General features: G+C 46.6%; 1 protein-coding gene across 1 annotated transcript in view; it reads left to right on the top strand.

The window, feature by feature from the left end:
• LOC119974459 (A-kinase anchor protein 13-like) overlaps positions 1–23,308 on the top strand; it is a 293,182-nt gene extending 269,874 nt beyond the window's left edge. Inside the window, 7 exon segments of the mRNA XM_038813369.1 lie at positions 188–349; positions 1,679–1,749; positions 4,501–4,542; positions 7,677–7,727; positions 10,639–11,112; positions 17,193–17,517; positions 18,619–23,308. Coding sequence (XP_038669297.1) covers positions 188–349; positions 1,679–1,749; positions 4,501–4,542; positions 7,677–7,727; positions 10,639–11,112; positions 17,193–17,517; positions 18,619–18,722 — 1,229 coding nt within the window. The 3' untranslated portion in view covers positions 18,723–23,308.
• The last annotated feature ends 2,107 nt before the right edge of the window (positions 23,309–25,415 follow it).

The following is a 25,415-nucleotide window of genomic DNA, read 5'->3' as shown; positions in this document are numbered from 1 at the left end:
CAGTGTCATGTTATACTATGCAAGAAATTGTAACAAAATCTTAGAAGTGGGATTATTGTGAGGTTTTCTGGTCTATCCAACATCCAGTAGGTATGTCTGTTTGGCAGCACTGTCATTTTCTTGTGTTCCTTCTCTCCTAATTTGTTCTAAATTCCGTGCGAGTGTTGACTGAACTCTCTTTATCCAGTCGAGACTCTGCAGAACGCCCTGTCTTCGAGCTTTGGAGGCGCTATCGGACAGCAGACAGCCGGCATGTCGGAGCAGGAGGGAATCACAGGGCACATCTCCTTACCCAGGAGGGCCGAGACCTTTGGCGGCTTTGACAGCCATCAGATGAGCGCCACTAAAAGTAAGTGCGTTTTAGGTCAAGGGCCTTGTTCCTTTTCAAAGCGGGTATTGACTCTACCAGCAAGAGACGGTAAAGTGAAATGGCAATCTTGCTCTCAGACCCTTGCAATGCGCCAACTGAGCTAGTCTTGGTACTGCTACAGCGGTGCCTTGCTTAGGGAACAAGAGAACATAACAGCCCTGGTCATCATTAAATGGCCCCTGCTAGAATATGTACTTGTGTGAATAACAGGTGAGAACATGATCAAGCTTGGCTCTGACCTCTTTCATAATTGGATTGCTTGTTGATTCTCAGTGCCTGGACCTTGGCTCTCACAATAAGAATGACAACTGGGGCAGAAATGAAGGGAGGAAAGAAAGAGTGTTCAATTCGAGATAGCCAGGCGGTGTAGGTTAGAATTGGAGCCCAATCCTTTCACACATCTTCAAATCTTTATTTACAGAGACGCACGTTACAAGCGTATACCTCCAAACCCAGCCGCCACAGTTTTAGTCGGCTACACGATGAACCTCCAGTTCATGGCCACCACCTGAATACAATTAAACACTCGGTTACTGTCCGTTTAACAAGAGTGTCAGAGCCATGGTGTGGAACTGTGCCGGGCACAAGTTAACTCCTTCACTTAAGAAAATCAGATGGGAGTAAAGTGATCATGATGTGTGCTGGGATTCACAAAACACACAACTCAGATGTGGGGTGTTCCCCTCTCAGAGTTTGGTTTTGAGATGTTGCTCTCGGGCTGCTGCACCTCGTCCCTTGCTTTTTCTGACTTAGTGATTTTAAAACAAAATATATTAACATGTCTTATTTTGTTAACAACTGTGGCCTTACATTTATTAGAATGAATTACTTTGCACGATTAGAGAAAGCCGGCTACAAATCTTATCTGAATCCTCGTTCACCACTTAAATTCCTTCGCCTCGCCTTCCTCCATCATCACAAGCCTTCCAGCTGCACCCTACACACATCTGCCTCCGGTGCACCTCACTCCACCATCGGCAGAAACATCCTGCACTCTGGAATTCTCTTGGCAAACTTTTGTTCGCTCTCTGCCCACTTCAAAAGTCTTCCCAAAATTTGCCTCTTTGTGCCTTTGGCTGCTTGCCTAAGGGGGAAGATGGATAGCTTGCTACACAAGAGAAAGAAGGAGAAGGTTATGCCTTTGGGGTGTGGTGGACATACGCTGCTGTAGGCCCAATGGTCAGTTCTGTGCTACACATTCTACATCATTCCAGTAGCTTGCTCAACATCTTCCTCTGTGAAGCATTTTCACAATGTTTTGCCTGTGAGCAAGTTCTTGGAGCTAAACTGTGACATCTTTTCTTCTAGACGGAGAGAAAGATGAAGTGGAAGATGGGCAAGACCTTCGCAGAACTGAGTCAGACAGCGTTTTAAAGAAGGTAAACAATCCTCACTAAATGAAATGAAATGAAAATCGCTTATTGTCACGAGTAGGCTTCAAATGAAGTTACTGTGAAAAGCCCCTAGTCGCCACATTCCGGCGCCTGTTCGGGGAGGCTGTTACGGGAATCGAACCGTGCTGCTGGCCGCTTGGTCTGCTTTCAAAGCCAGTGATTTAGCCCTGTGCTAAACAGCCACTAAGACATCATGCTGACTAGACGTCCTTTAAATTTTGTGCTGCACCTTCAGCGGTAGGTTTAAAGTTGTTCTGTTCAGGTGGTCAACATTCCTCCCGCAGCCAGGCCAGCCAACAGAAGGAACACCCACCCTGGAGGTTCATTAACATTGGGCCAGATTCTCTGGCATCCCCCGCGGCGTGTTTCCCGGCGAGGGGGGGTCTTCTGGTCCCGCCTCTGGCGATGGGATTTCCCGTTGAATCCACGCAGTGCCGCTGGGAAACCAGAGTTCACCGTCGGTGGCACAGGAAAATACCGCTGGCGCAAACAGCCAGAAGATCGCCCATTGCGCCTTACCACACTGCCCAGGCAAACGGCCTTTTGTTCATCATCTGGTTTTTTTTTTAATGTTCATAGAAAAGTAAAATGAGCACTTGTTTTTTCTCTCCTGGATTGCTGATGGTATTTTCCTCGCGATTAACCTCCCATTCCTGAAGACACCCGGGCAGTCCTGCAGTGTTGGTAACCCTATCTGACAAACAACTCTGATTGTGGGAAGTGTCGGTCTAGCCTTTGTGGTTAATGTGCCCTCTAGTGGCCATGTTCGTGAACTGAATCTTGCCACACACACAAGGGCCAAAAGAGAGGAATCGACAAATTCCAAACAACGATCCTTTCCACATTTATTTTGAATCTAGAATTATTAATGATATTGTCCCTGCTTTGACTTCATCATATAATCTTATAATGTAAACTGGATTGAATCCTGTGGTGAGAAGGTTGCCCTCGGAGGGGAAATTGAGCCTTTGTTCACTCGAGTTTAGCAAAGTGAGAGGTAATCTCATTGTAGTGTTTAAAACTTTTTAAAGGACGTGACTGGTGATGAGCCGAGAGGCTGCTCCCCGACTGGGGAATCTAGAACTCAGAGTCATAGTCTCAGGGCTAAGTGTCGATCATTTAGGAATGAATGAGGAGAGATTTCTGCACTCAAAGGATTATGTGCAGAATCCATAGAATCCCTACAGTGTAGAAGGAGGCCATTCGGCCCATCGAGTCTGTACCGACCCTCCGAAAGAGCACTCTACCTCAGCCCCCGCCCTATCCCTGTAACCTCACCTAACCAGATCTTTGGACAGTAAGGGGCAATTTAGCATGGTCAAACTACATAACCACATCTTTATACTCTGGAGGAAACCCAAGCAGACACGAGCAGAATGTGCAAACTCTACACAGACAGTCATCTGAGCCCCTGGCCCCACGAGGCAGCAGTGCTAACCATTACGTTACCCTACTGCCCATCTTTGGAATTCTCAATCCCAGAGGGCAGCGGGTGTTCAGCCGTTGAGTATCCAGGAGACTGATAAGAGTTTTGGACGCTGCGGGAATTGGGGATGAGGATAGAGTGGGGCAGTGGAGTTGTGGTTGAAGATCTGGTGCGGCAGAGCAGGCTCGCAAGGCTGAATAGTCTCCTGCTTCTGTTTCGCACGTTCTTCTTGATGGCCAATGTCCAATGATGTCACCCTGCTCTCTACGTTCTGTCACCTTTGGCACAAACAGATGGCAAGTGAGGAGGATCATTAAAAGCGTTCAGCACTTGTTAGAAAATAATCCACTGCTGAAAAGTGTTTTACTTTTTAATCCTTCAATCAAAAACCCAAATGGCTTTTGTCGGTTAACGATCAGACCAGTCTCTCTCGAACCACAACCTCCGTCAGAAGACAAGTTATTTTTTTCTGTCAGGTTTTCAAGTGGCGACTGACTGCCAAGATCAGAACCAGAGTTGAGAGCCAGATTGTAATTCGACAGGAGGTGTAAAATGTCAGTGTTAGTCGTAAGATCCCTGTACGTGTCAATTTGTGTACAACTCAAGCTGCCAATATTAACACTTCCAGGTGTCCTGATTTAGGATTGTTCCACTAATTGGGCAACAGAGTCATAAAAACTGAAAGTGCTGGAAATATTCGGGCAGCATCTTTGCAGAGAGAAACAGGGTTAACCTTTTGGATTTTGTCTCCAAAATGGATGGCTTGAGTGGGCAAAACAGTGGCAAATGGAACACAATCCGATAAAGAGTGAGGTAATGCATTTGAGGAGGGCAAAGTGAGGGGGTACGCAGTAAACAGGAGGATATTGAGAGGGGTTGAGGAAGTGAGACCTTGAGGTGCCTGTCCATAGGTCTCTGATAGTGGCAGGACAGGTTTTCAAAGTGGTCAAGAAAGCATATGGAAAGGGCAGCACGGTGGCGCAGTGGATAGCACTGGGACTGCGGCGCTGAGGACCTTGGTTCGAATCCCAACCCTGGGTCACTGTCCATGTGCAGTTCTGAAACGTTCAACTCATTTAGAAGGCATCCAGATGTGCATCTGAGGTTAGGGTTGGGGTTGCTGTACCTGCAAGACGACAGACCAGATGCTGGAAAGTGGGATCAAAATGAGCTAGTTTCTTTGTTTCTGCCCTGTTTCTGGCCGGCGCATCCATGATGGGCTGAATGGCCTCTTTCTGTGCCGTAACCTGGACCGTTTCTACGGTCGGAAAAACGTTCTCAAATCTGTATTTTCCTTTTTTTTTAAATAGGGACTGACCACGAACCTGCTGCTGCCAATGAGAAAGAATGAGGTAAGACTGATTATTAATGACTGGTTGATTTGGACAAACACTGAAAATTGAAGACTGCAAATAATGAACGTGTTTATCTGAGGTTTGCGGAATGTAATTCAGGGCAGCACGGTAGCATTGTGGAAGCACAATCGCTTCACAGCTCCAGGGTCCCAGGTTCGATTCCCGGTTTGGGTCACTGTCTGTGCGGAGTCTGCACATCCTCCCCGTGTGTGCGTGGGTTTCCTCCGGGTGCTCCGGTTTCCTCCCACAGTCCAAAGATGTGCGGGTTAGGTGGATTGGCCATGATAAATTGCCCTTAGTGTCCAAAATTGCCCTTAGTGTTGGGTGGGGTTACTGAGTTATGGGGATAGGGTGGAGGTGTTGACCTTGGGTAGGGGGTAGGGTGCTCTTTCCAAGAGCCGGTGCAGACTCGATGGGCCGAATGGCCTCCTGCACTGTAAATTCTATGTAATCTATGTAAATTCTATGTAATAATGTCACAGTACCCAAAACAGAGAGCCTAGTAATAATTCCCCCTTCCTGTAACTAATTTTTACTCCCCAGCTCCCTGATGGTATTGGAGCTCTGGGTTCCACAGATATAAACTGCACTTCAGTAACTCACTGAGGTCTGCAAAGTCTCCACACGTCAGCTCAGACTACACCTGTCCAATCAATTCACTACCCAACATCGAGTCACCAGATGATTACGGGTCACAAAGTGCAAGCCAAGTCGGATTTCTCTTTAAAACTAGTTTGATTTTATCGAGTTGGATTTTCCATCGTCGCAGTGGGGGTAGGAGGTGGAAAAATTCTTGCCACTGCCCCACCCTCCTTGGGCAATATGCCAGGAAAGATGGGAAGTAGGGGGTGTTGGCTGTGCATGTGGGCTGCAGCTGGGCCAGTCGACCTGGGATATAATACAGATTTAAGACTTTCAATCAGGTGTCATTATGTTCCCAACTTGTCCTGGGAATTTTCTGAACCCAGAATTTGGGAGAGGTTTGTATTTAAAGTGCCCAATTCTTTTCTTTCCCTCCATTAAGGGGCAATTTAGCGTAGCCAATTCACCTAACCTGCACATCTTTTGGGTTGTGGGAGTGAAACCCACGCAGACACGGGAAGAATGTGCAAACTCCACACGGGCAGTGACCCGGGGCCAGGATCAAACCCGGATCCTCGGTGCCATGAGGCAGCAGTGCTAACCACTGCGCCACCGTGCTGCCCTAGGATTGTACCTTTGATGTTTTAATTCTCTTCTCTACTCCCACTTTGACTTTGCTCACCTACACTGGGCCGAATCCTCTGGTCCCGCCTGCCCAGGGACCAGAAATTGCCACTCAAGGCCACAGCGGCTGTCCAGTGCCGAGGCAGGCTGTTTCAAATGCATCCCAATTAGAATGAAAAAAGTAATGCAATTTAACCCTCACCCTTCACACTCCTCGCCCTCAGCCTTCATGCATTTTGAGGCTTGGCTAAGTATCCGGAAATCCATTAGATTATTGAATCACCTCTGCCCCAGTGAAAACATTGCTTGATTGACAGCTTGGACTCTCTAAGTATAATATTTACTTACTCAAGTTAAAGATGAATCAAGTGCTTGCAGCTTCACTCATTCACCATTTAAAGGGTCTGGTCTGTTGACACTTACATTGACCTGTAGTAAAAATGTTTTTTTTAAGAAAGTGGAAAGTTATCAATGTATGACTTTTAAAAAGTTTTTTTTTACGCATCCTATTGTCACTCTCAGATTCATTAGATCTATACCATGTATAGTGGGTGAATAGACAACAAAGTGCCAATGCTTAGCATGGGGCATGAGGGGCTATAGGGGATGGTTAGCAGATATCCCTTGGCATGAGGGGCCATAGGATGTGGGTGGTGAACATACCTTTGCTTGGGGGGGAGGCATGAGGTGGACCTTTTGAACTTGCCTTTCAAAAGGTTTCCTCGTGCAGACTATGGGTATTGACATCTCTGAGCGGCCATGAAGAATAACTCTTTGAAAAGCTAAGCAGACTGTGAAAATTGAAAAAGACTAGGACAAACCTATCCCCACAATGGAGCTGGCCAGGTCAGGAATGCAGGGTGTGTGTGGGTTCATCACCCGAACTGACCCACACCTTTAAAAGGAGCTTCCAGGGCAGCACGGTGGCGCAGTGGGTTAGCCCTGCTGCCTCATGGCGCCGAGGTCCCAGGTTCGATCCCGGCTCTGGGTCACTGTCCGTATGGAGTTTGCACATTCTCCCCGTGTCTGCGTGGGTTTCGCTCCCACAACCCAAAGATGTGCAGGCTAGGTGGATTGGCCGCGCGAAATTTCCCCTTAATTGGAAAAAATCAATTGGGTACTCTAAATGTATTAAAAAAAAAAAAAAAAAAATTTTTTTTTTAAAAAAGGAGCTTCCAAAATTCAGAAACCCCAGGAATGGGGTCATGAACTAGGTCCCGGCTGCCATTTTCACCCCTCCACAGTGTCCCCCCAACTCCGTGAAAATCCAGCCCACAATGTTTGCTGCTTTTTATATTAATAACAGTTGAGTATTGGTTTCCTGGGGTGCATGTCTTCAAATCCTGGCTGAGACGCAATGCAAACCAGCAGGCGGATTTCAGGCGGTCATGGTTTTTTTCCAGGATCTCCTGGAAGCATCCTTGGCAAATCCAGGAAGGTTATATCGAGGCTATTGTGTCAGAACTTCCAGCAGCTGCACAAGACCAGTCTTGCAGCCGATAGAAATACCCCAGTTACAGTAATGAAAAGCGGATTTGAGTTCTTTTACATTTAAAGCTGGTTTTGCAGATTTTTAATAACTGTATTAATTTGAGAGCAAGACTGGGCCAAGTTTTTGTTCGGGTTAGTTGGGGATATAATCTAATTAATCTGATACCTAGTCCCAATTAGTATCGTTTAGGTGACGAACATTCAGGTTTTTTATGTTTCAGCACTTTGCCTAACTTTTATAAAACATGACGTACCTTTGAAGCTAAAAGTTTTGGATGTATAAGGATGATGGGAAGAGAAATCATGTTCAGTCCTATAGTTTACAACCATTCATGTTCCTGCCCCAACCCTTGGGTGTCTGCTTTGCACTTTGGTTCAGTGTAGGTATAGGTTCTTGTTCCTGCTTCACCTTATGCAACTTGTTTCTGTTACAGTATGTGCTGCAGAAGGTGTTGACCCTACAGCAGTTGCTGCTTGGTTTACAGGTACGTCCACCAAGCAAATCCCATTTGCCGTAATCTCTGAAGCTACCAGAATGACTGAACCATGGCTGTGTTGCATTACAATGTGCATATTCCCCCTTAATTGTCTTTTTCCTGTGTCCCAAAAACTTGACCACAAAAGCATCCGGACTGGTCTTCTCTCTCTTTCTTTCACACACACACAGTCCCACTGGTGCCAAGCTCCCTTGGTATTGGCCATTATGAGCACTTGCTGCCCATCCCTAATTGCTGATATGGTGGTGGTGGTGAGCTGCCTTCTTGAACCCCTGTTGAGCTGCTTTGAGTGTTGTTGGAGCTGCACTCATCCAGGCACAGGAAGAGTATCCCATCACAATCTTGACTTGTGCCTTATAGAACATAGAACAGTACAGCACAGAACAGGCCCTTCGGCCCTCGATGTTGTGCCGAACAATGATCACCCCACTTAAACCCACGTAACCCGTATACCCATAACCCAACAACCCCCCCATTAACCTTACACTACGGGCAATTTAGCATGGCCAATCCACCTAACCCGCACATCTTTTGGACTGTGGGAGGAAACCGGAGCACCCGGAGGAAACCCACGCACACACGGGGAGGACGTACAGACTCCACACAGACAGTGACCCAGCCGGGAATCGAAGCTGGGACCCTGGAGCTGTGAAGCATTGATGCTAACCACCATGCTACCGTGATGCCTTGTAGATGGTGGGCAGGCTTTGGAGAGTCGAGAGGCAAGATACTCATTGTGGACTTCCTAGTCTCTAACCTGCTCTTGTTACACAATAACAGTCACATAATACAGTCACGTTGCTGGTAAATGACACCCCTCCCAGAATGTTGATGCTGAGCAATTCAGCAATGGTAATGCCATCAAATGTCATGGGGTGATGGTTCGATTCGCCCGTGTCGGTGATGACCATTTCTTTGCGCTGGTGTGACACAAATTATACTGGACATTGACAAGCAAAATCTGATTGTTGTCCAGCTGTTGCTGATTGCAGGCATGAACAGCTTCATTATTCGAGGAGTTAAGCATGGGACTGAACACACACTCATCAGTAAACGTCCCCACTTCTGACCTTTTGATGGAGCGGAAGCTCTTGATAAACCAGAATGGTCTTCGTCAATTGTCCATCTATGCCCACTAGTCATCAGAAGCAAGAGATGCATGCTGATTTCCCCTCCTTAATGCAGGGGTACTGAGGTCAACAACTAGTGCCCCATCTGGGGCTGGTTAGCTCACTGGGCTAAATAGCTGGCTTTTCAAGCAGGCCAGCAGCACGGTTCGATTCCCATACCAGCCTCCCCGGACAGGCGCCGGAATGTGGCGACTAGGGGCTTTTCACAGTAACTTCATTGAAGCCTACTCATGACAATAAGCGATTTTCATTTCATTTCATTTCAGACCATAAACAAACAGGGGACCCTCCTGAAGCGTAGTTCTAACATCACATTAGGTGATGCATTTATCCCTTGAATCAGCAAGGGAATTTGCTCCGTGGTTATAGAAATAAATGAGGAGTGTGTGGTCGTTCCCCAGTAGCCAATTGAGAAGCTTCTCCCGAGGAACTGAACAATAATTGGAGGAAGGTGAAACCTGTTTTGTGTTCCAACAGTGCCCTCTAGTGTCCAGTTTTAATAAACTATGTTATTTCAGTTCACCTCTCTCAGGGTTGGGGTTGTACATTGACAGACCAAATGTAAAGGCAAATCTACTGAAGGTTTTGTTTTGAGAAATTCAGAGGGACTAAGCCCCATGGTAGCTGTAATGGAGACTATAACTTTACAGCATTGTTGTAAAACCCCATCTGGTTCACAAACACCCTTTAATAATCTTTATTGTCGCAAGTAGCCTTACATTAACACTGGCAGCACGGTAGCATTGTGGATAGCACAATTGCTTCACAGCTCCAGGGTCTCAGGTTCGATTCCGGCTTGGGTCACTGTCTGTGCGGAGTCTGCACATCCTCCCCGTGTGGGCGTGGGTTTCCTCCGGGTGCTCCGGTTTCCTCCCACAGTCCAAAGATGTGCAGGTTAGGTGGATTGGCCATGATAAATTGCCCTTCATGTCCAAAATTGCCCTTAGTGTTGGGTGGGGTTACTGGGTTATGGGGATAGGGTGGAGGTGTTGACCTTGGGTAGGGTGCTCTTTCCAAGAGCCGGTGCAGACTCGATGGGCCGTACTGTAAATTCTATGATAAGTTCCTGCAATTAAGTTACTGTGAAAAGCCCTTAATCACCACACTCCAGCGCCTGTTCGGGTACACAGAGGGAGAATTCAGAATGTCCAAATTACCTAACAATGCGTCTTTACCCAGCGTTTGGCCAATGCATGCCAGATCCGCAATAATGACTCTTAGCAGGGCAGCACGGTGGCCTAGTGGTTAGCACAACCGCCTCACGGCGCTGAGGTCCCAGGTTCGATCCCGGCTCTGGGTCACTGTCCGTGTGGAGTTTGCACATTTTCCCCGTGTCTGCGTGGGTTTCGCCCCCACAACCCAAAAATGTGCAGAGTAGGTGGATTGGACACGCTAAATTGCCCCTTAATTGGAAAAAATAATTGGGTAATCTAAAATTTAAAAAAAAAATAAAATAAAAATAATGTCTCTTAGCAGCCCTCCGAAATGGCTCAGCACGCCAGTCAATTTTGCAAGAACGCTTTGAAAATCATGTGGAATAAGAGTAATTAATGGGTAAATTTGAAGTGATTGTGCACAACACAACAGGTCAACACAACACATTGTTCCCAACTGTGAGCACTGTCACAAGATTCACCAAATGTGTGTGAATATGTTTTACCCCCAGCTGTGATATGCTCTGAAGCACCTTCCCGCCCGCCCCGAATAAAACAAAACAATTTCTGATGCTTGCTGTACATAACGATGGTTTTCTTTCTGGCCCCGTGCAGGCTGTCGTGGTGCAACAAGATTCATTCATTGAGGATCAGAAGCAAGCGTTGAGTGATAGGAGCGAGCGTTTGACGCGGCCGTCCCTGCGGACCAACTCACTGATTGAGCAGGAGAAGCAGCGGAGTTTGGAGAAACACCGCCAGGAGCTGACGAACCTGAAGCGGCAGCAGGCGCAGCACCTGGAGGAGAAGAGGAAATGGGAAAGGGAGCGGGAGGTGAGGGAGAAGGAACTCGGCGAGCGGGAGGCCAGGGTGGCCCTGCACGACACCGAGACAGCCAGGTTGCAGATGGAAGTGGAGAAACAGAGGGAGGAGCTTCAGCTGAGGAAAGAGGAGTACCAGCAGGACTTGGAGAGGCTGAGGACCACGCAGAAGCAGTTGGACAAGGAGAAAGAGCAGCTAAAGAAGAAAGAGGAGCTGCTAACCCACCAAAGACAGGATCGCCTTTCACACTCGGACTCCCTCAGTTCACAGGTACAGACTTCCCCCCATGGTAAATCGCACGGTACATAAGAACTAGGAGCAGGAGTAGGCCATCTGGCCCCTCGAGCCTGCTCTGCCATTCAATGAGATCATGGCTGTTCTTTTGTGGACTCAGCTCCACTTCCCGGCCCGAACACCATAACCCTTAATCCCTTTATTCTCCAAAAAACTATCTCTCTTTATCTTAAAAACATTCAATGAAGGAGCCTCTGCTGCTTCACTGGGCAAGGAATTCCATAGATTCACAACTCTTTGGGTGAAGAAGTTACTCCTAAACTCGGTCCTAAATCTACTTCCCCTTATTTTGAGGCTTATGTCTCCCTTCTTGTTAGTTGGCTGCGTGGAGGTCTTGTCACTCGGTAGATAATGGCACTGACTAAAGCCTAAAACTCGGGGCTGCAGTGTTCCCCCCCCCCCCCAGGACCTGTTGGCCCTGGATTGCTGCAGTTCTTGATGTGGTTCAAACAGGTCTACTAATCCTTCTAACCATTCCCCACTACCCTCAGTGGGGAAAACAGTGCGTATGTTGATCCAAAATAGGCAAATAGTTTGGCTGCTTGAGACCTGCAGAAATTCATCCACATGTTAATTGTTCCAAACAAACGATTGGACACAACATACACATTGTCGTCCCATACTTGGCTGAATCCATTGAACTTGGTCAAGGGTTGGCAAAAGCCAAAATTTAAAGACCGCCCTTTATCTTGTTATGGAGAAAGTTTCCTTGTGCATACTGATGATATCCAGTGTTCGCTCTCGCTCTCTCTCTCTCTCTCCACCAACAAACACAATTCCCAAAAGACTCTCTGTTTTCAGACCATTTCTAAGATTGAATATTGGGATAAACTGAAGCCCCTCTATTCAGACCCCATCAACATAGTATCTAGAGTCCAGAAATAGGCACCTCACCCTAACTGCTCCATGCTGATGTTTCTGCTCCACATGAGGCTCCTCTCACCCTGTATCAGCTCGCCCCATCAACATATCCCTTTCCCCTCGTGTGTGTCTCGCTTTCCCTTCAATGCAGTTGTCTCAGCTACTCCTTGTGGAAGCATGTTCCACATTCTAACCTCTGCCCCCCAACTCTACTCGCTCACCCCAGTGCTTGCTTCGATGGAACCAGATGGCGCATGACCTCTGTGTCCGATTTGCCCCTGGGTCAACCTCCTATCAAATCCATTACTAAGATCACTTACATCCACCTCTCGTAATCTTGTGCACTCTGCACCCTCAGTCACTCCTGTTCAAACCATTATCCAGACTTTAATTAACACCGAACTAGATTATAGCAAAGCACTCCTCACCAGCCCCCATCTCCATTCTGCCCAAATTCCCAACTGGCTTAAAATCCTCACTTCTGTCCCACACAAAACCTTGTTCACGGCCTCCAGTGCACTGCTTTACATGTCCTTCCATTGCCTGACGCCTGACGCAGTATTACGGTGGCTGAGAGGACATTTGATGAGGACTCGAATACTGAGGTAGTATGGGCTGAGTTAAGAAACAGGAAAGGAGAGGTCACCCTGTTAGGGCTTTTCTATAGGCCTCCGAAAAGTTCCAGAGATGTAGAGGAAAGGATTGCAAAGATGATTCTGGTTAGGAGCGAAAATAACACGGTAGTTGTTATGGGGGACTTTAACTTTCCAAATATTGACTGGAAACACTATAGTTCGAGTACTTTAGATGGATCCGTTTTTGTCCAATGTGTGCAGGAGGGTTTCCTGATGCAGTATGTAGATAGGCCAACGAGAGGCGAGGCCGTATTGGATTTGGTACTGGGTAATGAACCAGGCCAGGTGTTAGATTTGGAGGTAGGTGAGCATTTTGGTGATAGTGACCACAATTCGATTACATTTACTTTAGCGATGGAAAGGGATAGGTATAAACCGCAGGGCAAGAGTTATTGCTGGGGGAAAGGCAATTATGATGCGATAAGGCAAGACTTAGGATGCATCGCCTGGAGAGGAAAACTGCAGGGGGTGGACACAATGGAAATGTGGAGCATGTTCAAGGAACAGCTACTGCGTGTCCTTGATAAGTATGTACCTGTTAGGCAGGGAGGAAGTGGTCGAGTGAGGGAACCATGGGTTACTAAAGCAGTTGAAACACTTGTCAAAGGAAGAAGGAGGCTTATGTGAAGATGAGACGTGATGGTTCAGTTGGGTCGCTTGAGAGTTACAAGTTAGCTAGGAAGGCTCTAAAGAGAGAGATAAGAAGAGCCAAGCAAGGACATGAGAAGTCTTTGGCAGGTAAGATCAAGGATAACCCTAAAGCTTTCTATAGGTATGTCAGGAATAAAAGAATGACTAAGGTAAGAGTGGGGCCAGTCAAGGACAGTAGTGGGAAGTTGTGCGTAGAGTCCGAGGAGATAGGAGAGGTGCTAAATTAGTATTTTTCGTCAGTATTCACACAGGAAAAAGACAAAGTTGTCGAGGAGAGTACTGAGATACAGGCTACTAGACTAGAAGGGCTTGAGGTTCACAAGGAGGAGGTGTTAGCGATTCTGGAAAGTGTGAAAATAGATAAGTCCCCTGGGCCGGATGGGATTTATCCTAGGATTCTCTGGGAAGCTAGGGAGGAGATTGCTGAGCCTTTGGCTTTGATCTTTAAGTCATCTTTGTCTACAGGAATAGTGCCAGAGGACTGGAGGATAGCAAATGTTGTCCCCTTGTACAAGAAGGGGAGTAGAGATAACCCTGGTAACTATATACCAGTGAGCCTTACTTCTGTTGTGGGAAAAGTCTTGGAAAGGTTTATAAGAGATAGGATGTATAATCATGTGGAAAGGAATAATTTGATTAGAGATAGTCAACATGGTTTTGTGAAGGGTAGGTCGTGCCTCACAAACCTCATTGAGTTCTTCGAGAAGATGACCAAACAGGTGGATGAGGATAAAGTAGTTGATGTGGTGTATATGGAATTCAGTAAAGTGTTTGATAAGGTTCCCCACGGTAGGCTATTGCAGAAAATACAGAGGCATGGGATTCAGGGTGATTTAGCAGTTGGATCAGAAATTGGCTAGCTGATAGAAGACAAAGAGTGGTGGTTGATGGGAAATGCTCTGACTGGCGTCCAGTTACTAGTGGTGTGCCACAAGGATCTGTTTTGGGGCCGTTGCTGTTTGTCATTTTTATAAATGACCTGGAGGAGGGCATAGAAGGATGGGTGAGTAAATTTGCAGATGACACTAAAGTCGGTGGAGTTGTGGACAGTGCAGAAGGATGTTACAAGTTACAGAGGGACATACAGCTGCAGAGCTGGGCTGACAGGTGGCAAATGGAGTTTAATGCAGAAAAGTGTGAGGTGATTCATTTTGGAAGGAATAACAGGAAGGCAGAGTACTGGGCTAATGGTAAGATTCTTGGTAGTGTGGATGAGCAGAGAGATCTCGGTGTCCATGTCCATAGATCCCTGAAAGTTGCCACCCAGGTTGAGAGGGTTGTTAAGAAGGCGTACGGTGTGTTAGCTTTTATTGGTAGAGGAATTGAGTTTCGGAGCCATGAGGTCATGTTGCAGTTGTACAAAACTCTGGTGCGGCCGCTTTTGGAGTATTGTGTGCAGTTCTGGTCGCCACATTATAGGAAGGATGTGGAAGCATTGGAACGGGTACAGAGGAGATTTACAAGAATGTTGCCTGGTATGGAGAGAAGATCATATGAGGAAAGGCTGAAGGACTTGAAGCTGTTTTCGTTAGAGAGAAGAAGGTTAAGAGGGGACTTAATTGAGGCATACAAGATGATCAGAGGATTAGATAGGGTGGACATCGAGAGCCTTTTTCCTCGGATGGTGATGTCCAGCACGAGGGGACATAGCTTTAAATTGAGGGGAGATAGATATAGGACAGATGTCAGAGGTAAGTTCTTTACTCAGAGAGTAGTAAGGGCGTGGAATGCCCTGCCTGCAACAATAGTGGACTCGCCAACACTAAACGCATTCAAATGGTCATTGGATAGGCATATGGACGATAAGGGAATAGTGTGGAGGGACTTTAGAAGGATTTCACAGGACGGTGCAACATCGTGGGCCGAAGGGCCTGTACTGCGCTGTAATGTTCTATGCTCTACCTTCTCCAGCCCTGTGTCTGCCCAGGCCAATTGGTCTGATCTTCGGTGATTTATTATGGCTGAGTACAGCAGTGGGGTGTGTACATTAACTAACTCCTTGCAGTTGTCACAGGAGCTTTTTAACATGTTGCTCCCCATAGGCTGTACAAAACATTGCACCTTAGCCAATCCGCTTTAATGTTGTGCATTGGTGTGACACCAAAATATTTCAGGGTCACAGCTAACACTTGAAATAGTACAACATTTTCACTTCTCACTGTAAGTACTGTCCAAGTGGTGCAACTGTCCAATAACACTGGCCATATTCCCCAGCGCTTCCAACAATCTTGTCTTTTACTTTGGTTTCTAGCTCGCTTGATGGATAAAACTACTTGTCTGATGTATCTAAGCCAGAGAGGCTATCAAGTCCCAGGTTGAATTCCTAGTCTGTGCTGAGGTCACCTTTTTTAAAGCGGGGCTACAATAGTATTCCCAATTTCTGAAGAAGGAAGGTGGAAATTCGGCTAACATTCCTGAGTCACCCAGCATCCAGTGAGATGTTTTTGGTGATTGAAGAAACTGATGAGGTAGATAGAGAAAACCACTGGTCGCAATCCAGACAAGGGAACATTACTTCAAAGTCAGCATGCATCTCATTTCACAAAGGGTAGCGGGGATCTGAAACCCTTCCACAAAGAACTGGGCGACCTAAAACTTCAAATCTAAACTTTTTTTTTTTTTAATTTAGATTAGCCAATTATTTTTTCCAATTAAGGGGCAATTTAACGTGGCCAATCCACCTACTCTGCACATTTTTGGGTTGTGGGGGTGAAACGCACGCAGACATGGGGAGAATGTGCAAACTCCACACGGACAGTGACCCAGAGCCGGGATCGAACCTGGGACCTCAGCGCCGTGAGGCGGTTGTGCTAACCACTAGGCCACCGTGCTGCCCAATTCAAATCTAAACTTGATGCATTTCTATTAGGCAAGGGTATTAAGGGTGATGGAGCAAAGTGGGTAAATGGAATTTGGTGCAGAATTATTTGCAGCTAAATGGCCGCTTCCTGATTCTGAATGCTGCTATCGGGCTCGCATGGTTGAGAAGAATCACATTGTTTTGTAGCCTGGAGACATTCGCTGTATAAACTTGTGTGAAGAATGGTATGGATGAGGAGGGCAACCAATAAAAAGAGGCATCCAGTGACTCGGCAGAGGGGGTCATTGTCCAGTGACCTGGCAGAGAGGGTCATTGTCCAGTGACCCGGCAGAGAGGGTCATTGTCCAGTGACCCGGCAGAGGGAGTCATTGCCCAGTGACCCGGCAGAGGGAGTCATTGCCTAGTGACCCGGCAGAGGGGGTCATTGTCCAGTGACCTGGCAGAGGGAGTCATTGCCTAGTGACCTGGCAGAGGGGGTCATTGCCCAGTGACCCGGCAGAGGGGGTCATTGTCCAGTGACCCGGCAGAGGGGGTCATTGTCCAGTGACCCGGCAGAGGGGGTCATTGTCCAGTGACCCGGCAGAGGGGGTCATTGTCCAGTGACCCGGCAGAGGGGGGTCATTGTCCAGTGACCCGGCAGAGGGGGTCATTGTCCAGCAACCCGGCAGAGAGGGTCATTGTCCAGTGACCCGGCAGAGAGGGCCATTGTCCAGTGATCCGGCAGAGGGGGTCATTGTCCAGTGACCCGGCAGAGGGGGTCATTGTCCAGTGACCCGGCAGAGGGGGTCATTGTCCAGTGACCCGGCAGAGGGGGTCATTGTCCAGTGACCCGGCAGAGGTGGTCATTGTCCAGTGACCCGGCAGAGGGGGTCATTGTCCAGTGACCCGGCAGAGGGGGTCATTGTCCAGTGACCCGGCAGAGGGGGTCATTGTCCAGTGACCCGGCAGAGGGGGTCATTGTCCAGTGACCCGGCAGAGGGGGTCATTACCTACAAGGCAGGAAGAGCAGAAACTGATGTAGAGGGGAAAACAGTTGTGCTCATTTAAATTTGTGTAATTTCCAACTTTTTCCTTTCCACTCCCCACAGGCTTCAGATCGCGAGGTTTCAACAAGCATGGGTGCTTTGACCGACGGAACCCCGAGCTTAACAAAACACCTCAGTTCTAATTCATTAAACCAGGAACGTTTGGACGTGCACCTTAAGAAGGAGGACACGGAGACTTCTTCCAGTCCTCCTTGGCAAGACTCCACACAAAGCAATGCCAAGAACCTCACGGGTCAGCCGCGAAACACCACAAACAACCCGCTCCCACCACGGTTACTCAAGCTTGCCAAACCAAAGGAGAAGAAGTCCAAACACCGCAAGGGCAAAGGTCACCGGTCTGGAAACCTGCCATCCGAGTACAGTTCAGGTATGTGATAGCCAGCAGTTGGAGTTGGACCAGAGGGATGTTGCATTAGCTCTTGCGAGATTGAATATTGAAACAGGAACGGATGTGTTGCAATGTTTCGGCCACTTATCGTTTCAAACCCTGCTGAGAATGGCAGTCTCAGCTGGAGCAGCGTGAGGCGCTCACCATCTTTCGGGGGATTTAGGGGTCGTGGGCAGCAAGGAAGTGGGGTTACCAACTGTAGTGACTCGAGACATACACTGGAGGCTTCCAGTAGTTAACAGAGCGGTTTATTGATGAAGGCAAAGGCAGTTAAGTAACAGGCAAAGAACACAATACAACAGATCTTAATACCAGCTCCCCAGTCCACACTCCCCGGGGTCCTGTTCCAAGGGCCCCACGTAAACTCCCTAGTGGCTGAGGTTCGCATGCTCCCATGCACTCAGCCCTGAGCTGATCACGTGGTCCGTGGAACCCGTCTACTAAAGGGGGCCACGCTACCAAATCTCCCCCCCCCAGTCCCTTTTTACAACTACCCCAAAAACTATATACAGATGCTACAATTTCTGTGAGACAATAGGGGAAAGAATTCACCAAAAAGTCAATCGGTCTGAAGACCTCTGGGAGGGGGGGGGGTCCGCTCTACTCCGCCGGTGGTCGACGTGCTTTCTGACGGTCTTCCTGTTCACATAAACCACAAAAGACACCACGGCCCGTCCTTCTAACCAAGGTGGATCTGAAGCAAGATCACGGACCAAAACCCAAGTCTCCCACCCGGAACGACCTGTCGCCTCTTTGCCCTGACCGTGATGGCCCCGAACCAGTCATGTGGTTCCTGCCCCTCCACCCTCCTTAAAGGGGCCGCACGACCGTACCAACCTGCTAGGATTAATCTAGAATCTCCAGGAATTGAACATTAATCTTCAGGATACTGCTGCGAGCAAACACACAGGAAAATAAACTTTATCTTTTCACTTCTACTTGTTAGGTGATAAAAATTGATTTTAGAAACTGCTTAACTGGTGAGGGTTGTGGTCACAGTTGTTGCACGAATACAAGTCTTTATAAAATATCTAGAAATGTTTATAAAATGTAACATTTGTTTCTGTTGTGTGTTTTCAGATGTCTTACCGGCAGCAGACAGCTCCACGCTGCATCAGAAAGTACCAGATAAAAAGCACCCTGCGAATGAACTACTGGGGAATGAAGAGGTTTTCTACTGCTGAACTTTCCTGCATTAGAGGCTGTTTGGTCATTGACTGAGGGGATGGGGAGAGGCATAGAGAGAGGACTGGGACCCCCTCGAGCACTCCTCTTAAGGTTGTGTGGGTGTCAACAATTTGTGTGACCAGATGTGTGTCATCTGCACTGCCTTCCCCATTGCTCTGTGATGACGATATTGATGGAACTGCATGCGTAAATAATATATATATAAAATATATATATTTAGTTGGTACATCGATCTCTCTCTCTCGCTCTGTATAACAAAAGAATAGATTGAGAAACATTGACCAAAGGGACAAAAAAAAAAACCTGGCAGAATTTTTGCTGGGGACGTTTTGACCAAAATTGTAAGCAGAGCTTTGAGACTCTATGGGAAACTGATGCAGATTAAATTGGAATGGGGAAACAAAATTGTTCAGTATTTCATGAAGTGGTGCAGTCTTCCGAGCCATGGCAATTTCTCTAGGTGCTTTGTGCTGTGTGCATTAGCGTTGTTCTAATACAGGAGGCATTGAACTTGAGTCGAGCCACTGCTCTTGTGCGATGCGGCATTGCACCTCAGAGTTGGCCCATCATCCGAAGCGTTGTCGCCAGTACCTCAAACCCTCAGGTGCTTTATCCTGGCCGATTGGGAAGGGTGACATCTGGAATTGGAACGTTTTTGAGTGTTTTCTATTTTACAAGTTCCAGCACAGGATGAGCATTTGATCAAAAGACTTTCCGGAAAAGCTAATAGCAACAATCTGCTTCCTTCTTGCATTAATTCTGGCTTTGGCTGTTAGCTTGGAGGTGGTTGGTTGTTTGGAGGGGGTGGGGTGGGGGCAACATTCCCTGGCATTTTTAAACCTACCCCTCCAAAATTATCCAGCCATTCTCCCAGTGACTGAACAAAACACTGAGTGAAATAGGAAAAGCGAGGGTGAATAATGCAGGGCTAGAGAGACTGATTTGCCAGCTAGGTGGGTCGCTTCAAATTTCTGGCGGTGGTGTGTGAGGTTAATTCTCCCCATGTGCATCATCAACCTACATTGTAAATAAAATTGCAGTGAGTGCAATGATTTTTAATTTGTGCATTTCTCCCATTTGAGGGAGGGACAGGTTCACCCTGAGATTTTTTTTTTCCTTCAAACATGTTAATATTTAAATCTTGAGGGGAAGGAATTGTCAAATATCGGTGTAAAATTAAATTCTGAATGTATGATGTTTTCTTAAAGCAGAAACTGTAAAGGAACAAAGTTGGAATTAATGCACGATGGTTTATACTTGATTTTTTTTTTTCTGATGCTTTAATTTCCATTCTGCTAGGATTGGGATATTTTTAATTGTCTATGGTTAGATCATCTCATTATTTTTAAAGTTGATAGTGTCTTCTTTTGGCTGGCCTGCTTATGATTTGATGGGGAAAGGTGAGCTGGAGGAGTGTACAAGGTACCTACCAGACCCTGGGTTCAGATTCAGCGCGGTCAGAGTCTCCAGCATCAGCGTTAAAAAGAGTTGCGCGCGGAATGAGTTTAGGCAGTCTCGGACTAATCACAGCACAAAACTGCCTGTAATTTGGCACTATATAGGGAATCTCACTGGGTGGGGTGTTGACATGGTTAACTGGTATTAGAAAATGGGAAAATGTCACATTGGCAGCTTGGGGGGTGGGGTGGGGTGGGGGGGGGAAGCTAAAGATGTAACGCAAAGAAAGCCTGACTCTCACCTGCATGTCCTTGATGCTAGCACCAGTCTCCTGAAATGGAGTATTCCACTCCACAACACGAAAGCCCCTCACCTCAATGAGCACAAGCTTGCACATCACCACTGAACACCTACAATTTTCCAAATACACCTCGTCACGGGACACTGGACAGTTTCTTCAACACCCTCTGCTTTGTTAACGTTTGATGGAAGCTTGAGGACACATTGGATAAGGGAAGCCCCTGTTCGGGACATAGGAGGAAGTTACTGTAGAGGGATCACAATCACCCGTTTACCTTTAACCTCGTATGCCTCTGCCTTAGTGCAAGGTACCATGACGTTGAAGGAGGGAAGCGCCCTGCTGAAAATAGAGACTCGAGTGAGGCAAGGTGGAGCCCGTGGGGGAGGCCAGCTGATCAGGTTTCTGCTGTGTCGCAGATGGCTTGTGGATTGCTAAGCAATAGGTGGCCCCTTTTAGGTCAGGAACACATAGGCCGATCAGCTTGTTAAGCCTATTCTGCGATACAATTGGAACATGGCTAGTCTGTATCTTAACTCCACCTGAGCCACTTTGGTTCCTGACAAAAGTCAGAGATGGCTTTGACCCATGGTTCACTCCAGGGGATACAAGGCCAGCTTGAAAAGGGTATTGTCTCTCAGCATGGTGTGATGCCGTGAAGCACTTTAAAAGAACAAAAACATTTTTTCAAAATCTGTACACTGTCGTAAGCTTTCTTACCGCCGAGGACAGCCGCGATTGCGGGGCCTGTGCTGTTCATCGATTCCAAGCGCACATGTCAAGGAATTATACCGAGTAGATGTTCATGTTAAGATGACGTTTCGGTTACGTTTTTAAATTTCCTCCTGCCTGAGGGGAATGGGGACCCATTTTACCAAATCGCAGAATCCACATTCATGGAGAATACAACCACTGTGCCTGTGTTAAAGCTTCTACCAGATCCTGTGGTCTAGTTTCGATTTTGCAATCTGAACAGCTGCTATTAATTTTGTAATTTTTTTTTTAAAGGGGGTCTCCCCCCCCCCCCCCCCCCCCCCAAACCTAGGTTTTTGGCACCTACTTTAATTTACTTGCAATGGATGTGGTCATTAGCCTTTATTTCTGATATTGCTCATGGTAGGGGATGGTGAGTCCATCTGTCTGGGGCAGTAATGGGTTCTGTCTGTGTGACCCACCCCCTTTCCCTGACACCATCAAAACAACAACTCCAGAAATCTCAATAAGGGCTATAGCAATGTTTTTCAAGAAACCCATTCACGGCAGGTTTTTGTGGATTCCCCGCCCCCTCAAAAAAAAGATTGAAGCGTCATCCTTCTTAAGAAGGTGGGAGAATTTCCTGTCTACAGGATTGACTGATTTAGTTCATGGGTAATATTTTTATTTGTGAATAGGTACCTATGGATGCAATTATATCAGTCTTATTTCAAGATGGTGCCTTTTCAAATTACATCATTCTCCTTGTCCAGTTCAGCACGCTCAAACATTTCGTTGCCCCCATTTGTTGCTGCCATAACTTTGGACAGTGTTCTGTAGGAGTGGGAGATTAGTTACGAGCTCATCTCTGTCGAAAACTGCAGCCCCGCTGTTGACTATTCTGACCTTTGACAATCTTTGCATCATTATTGTGCACCGGCTAACTGGTTCTTCATGAAGGCCCCGCCTTCTCAAACCTGCCCCTCGCCTGAGGTATTGGGGCCCTCGGGTTAAACCACCACCAGTCAGCTCTCCCCCCTCAAAGGGGAAAGCAGCCTCTGGTCATCTGGGACGACTATGGCAACTTTCCCTTTTTACACTGGCTAACTCGTTCATTTTAAATTCCTGTCTGTATTCATTCAGCACAGGTAATCCGTCTGTGTTTTTGACTCTTGAAATAGCACAAACAGAAATGGTTAACACGTTAACCATTAGAGAGAGCACGCAGAGGAATTTAACCAGAAACTTTTTTTTTTTTGGCATTTTTTTAATCGACAGAGACATTTTTATTTGAAGTTTGAAAACCTTTTCTTTTTTTTTTTGACTTCTGTCATCTTGTGATGCCCGTGAACAAGGATTTTACACTGGCTGAATGATTTTTTTTTTTAACGAGTGTTTAATGTCCCTCTCTCTCTCCCTCTGTATTGTGAGTTTGGTACATGCATACCAATACCCCTGCCTCCTCGCCAGCACATGGATCATTGCCCAGTTCCGAAAGGGGCTCCTGGATACTGAAGACTTAATTGAGCGAGATTTTAACTCGCTCGAATCCCATTCGCTTACACAGAGTTAAATCCGGACCTGTTATGTTTCCAGAAAAGGTGACATTCCCTGCGAACCCGACTCTCGAGAGACCCGTTGGATTTTGAAACTCCCCGGACCTTTCCTGAAGCAGCCTTCCCGACTTAGGCGGGCAGAGCATTCACCAGTGCTAGTAAACGGTCTCCGCACTTTCGGCCTACCCTCCAGCCCCACTCCCAGTTTCTCCACACTGTTCCAAACCGCTTGATTCAGCCGCGCCTGCCTTGTACTGAAAACATTTATGCACTAACTGAATCGTGGACGTGCTCAGGATGCCTCTGAAGCATTTTTATATACCTCTGCTTTCAAAAATAATATTCCTGAGGATAAACAAAAAATCTACTTGTACCAAGGTACACTTTGTATTTTTCTCGATTTTGTGTACAAAAAAAATAATTATAAGGGTGAAAGCCTAATTATTTTATCTATGATGTAATTAATGTATAAAAATGGAAACTGTAAACATAGTTACATTTCTGTAATGTTTCCGTGATCGCTGGTAGCTTTTTTTGTAATTAAACTTTTATTTATCATTTTTCCAGTAATAGATTATAAGCCAATGTAAATTTCATTCCCCTCCCCCCCACAATAAACATTTACACAGTAGATTTACTTGGAGGAGTTTGTGCCTTTTTGACTAATTCCACTTTCTTCACGGGGGACAAGGAACGACGCTTGGCACCAGATGGCAGTGATGAGCCGCATGCACCTATCGGGAAGGGAAGGATTCTGCTCTCATCGCAACTCACATAACATAAGAAATAGAAACAGTAATATAGACCACGTGGCCAATTGAGCCTGTCCACCATTCAATACGATAATGGCCAATCTCCTGCCTCATTTTCCCACCCGTTCCCCACCTCCCTTAATTCCCAGCCTGAAATATATTTAATGACAATTCCCTGGGATAGAGAAATCCAATGGTTCGCAACACTTTCCAGTGAAGCAATTTCTCCTCATCTCGGTCCGAAATTTTCGGCCCCTTATCCCGAGATTGCCTCCGCGTTTTAGGTTACTCGCCCAGTGGAAATAATCTCTCAGCATCCACCCTATCGAACCCCCTTCCGAATTTTGTAGATTTCAATAAAATGCCTTTATTTCTTTTAAACTCCAGAGGATGTAGGCCCAATTTACTGAGCAACTCATCATAAGGCGACCCCTTCATCCCAGGGAACAATTTAGCGAATGTTTGCTGTACCGTCTCCAATTCAAGTATTATCTTTCTTAAATATGAAGACCATATTTCAGAGGGTCGTGCGGACTCGATGCGCCAAATACCACCTCCTGCACAGTAGGAATTCTATGATTAGGTGAGATTCACACTGTTTCCCTTGAAGAGTTGAACCAACAATGCATTGATTCCTTGTGCTGACTTTATCTGACCATGACTCACCTCCACCCTGTCTCCCAGGTCACACCCACTGTGCTATTGTTTCTCTTCACCCCACTCTAGCTCTGGCATTGCTGGCTAAACCGGCTTGTATATCTCTCAACCACATTCCTAAATCATCCAGCCTTCAAAAGTCCTCTCGGAATGACACCAGATGTTAACAGTGCCTTGTCAATTGATTATTTGAAGGTGAAATTTATTTATTTATTAAATTTAGAGTACCCAATTATTTTTTCCAATTAAGGGGCAATTTAGCATGGCCAATCCACCTATCCGGCATATCTTTTGGGTTGTGGGGGGCGAAACTCACGCAGACACGGGGAGAATGTGCAAACTCCACATGGACACTGACCAAGGGCCAGGATTCGAACCCGAGTCCTCAGTGTCGTAGGCAACAATGCTAACCACTGTGCCACCGTGCTGCCCCTGAATTGAAATATTTTAAGATGTTTTAGAGATTTTTAAAAAATCTTGCACGAGCATATAGAACTTTCCACCGCTTCAGAACAGCCCAAGGCGTTTTGCAGTCAACACAGTATTTTTGAAGTGAGGTTGGTCATTGTTGTAATGCACACAACAAACTCCCGTGAACATAATTGCAATGATGTTTAATATGTTTATTAAAACAATTTTCATACTAAGCAAAACAACACAAAGCAATCTAACAGAAATGCACAATAGAAGAGAAAAAGTAAATACACACAACCCGTAATTAACTTTAACGTAGAAACTAACTTAAACCCTCTAACAGGTCACTGTGACTAACTTCTTAAAGAAGGAAAAGAATGATTGTCACCTTAGGTAGAATCCCTCCAGCGACGGCCTGAAGGCGTACTTGACCTTCCCCAATTCCAGAAATGGAATGAGGTCACCCAATGAAGCCGAGGTACTCGGTGGAGTAGGAGACCTCCGTCCAAGCAGAATTCGCCTCCGGGCTACCAACAAGGCCAAAGCAAAGACATCCACCTTCATCCCAGACTGCAGCACCGGTGAATCCAGCACCCCAAATATGGCCACCAGTGGACATGGATCCAACATGCAGTATCTCCAACATGGTGTCAAAGAAAGAAGCCAGGGCGCAGTGGGCTCTGAGAACCCAGGTTCAAATCCTGACCCTGGGTCACTGTCCGTGTGGAGTTTGTACATTCTCCAAGTTCTGCGTGGGTCTCACCCCACAACCCAAAGATGTGTAGGGTAGGTGGATTGGCCATGCTAAATTGACCCTTAATTGGAAACATTAAAAGAAAGCCTAGAAGTCTAACCACTTAGGACAGGACAAGAACATATGTGTATGGTTGGCTGGCCCATGAGAGCGGCGCTCACACTTAT

This window comes from Scyliorhinus canicula, chromosome 12, assembly GCF_902713615.1.
Source record: "Scyliorhinus canicula chromosome 12, sScyCan1.1, whole genome shotgun sequence".
Lineage (NCBI taxonomy): Eukaryota > Metazoa > Chordata > Chondrichthyes > Carcharhiniformes > Scyliorhinidae > Scyliorhinus > Scyliorhinus canicula.
The sequence above is the reverse complement of the archived record's forward strand: the minus strand, read 5'-3'. Positions and strand labels throughout refer to the sequence as shown.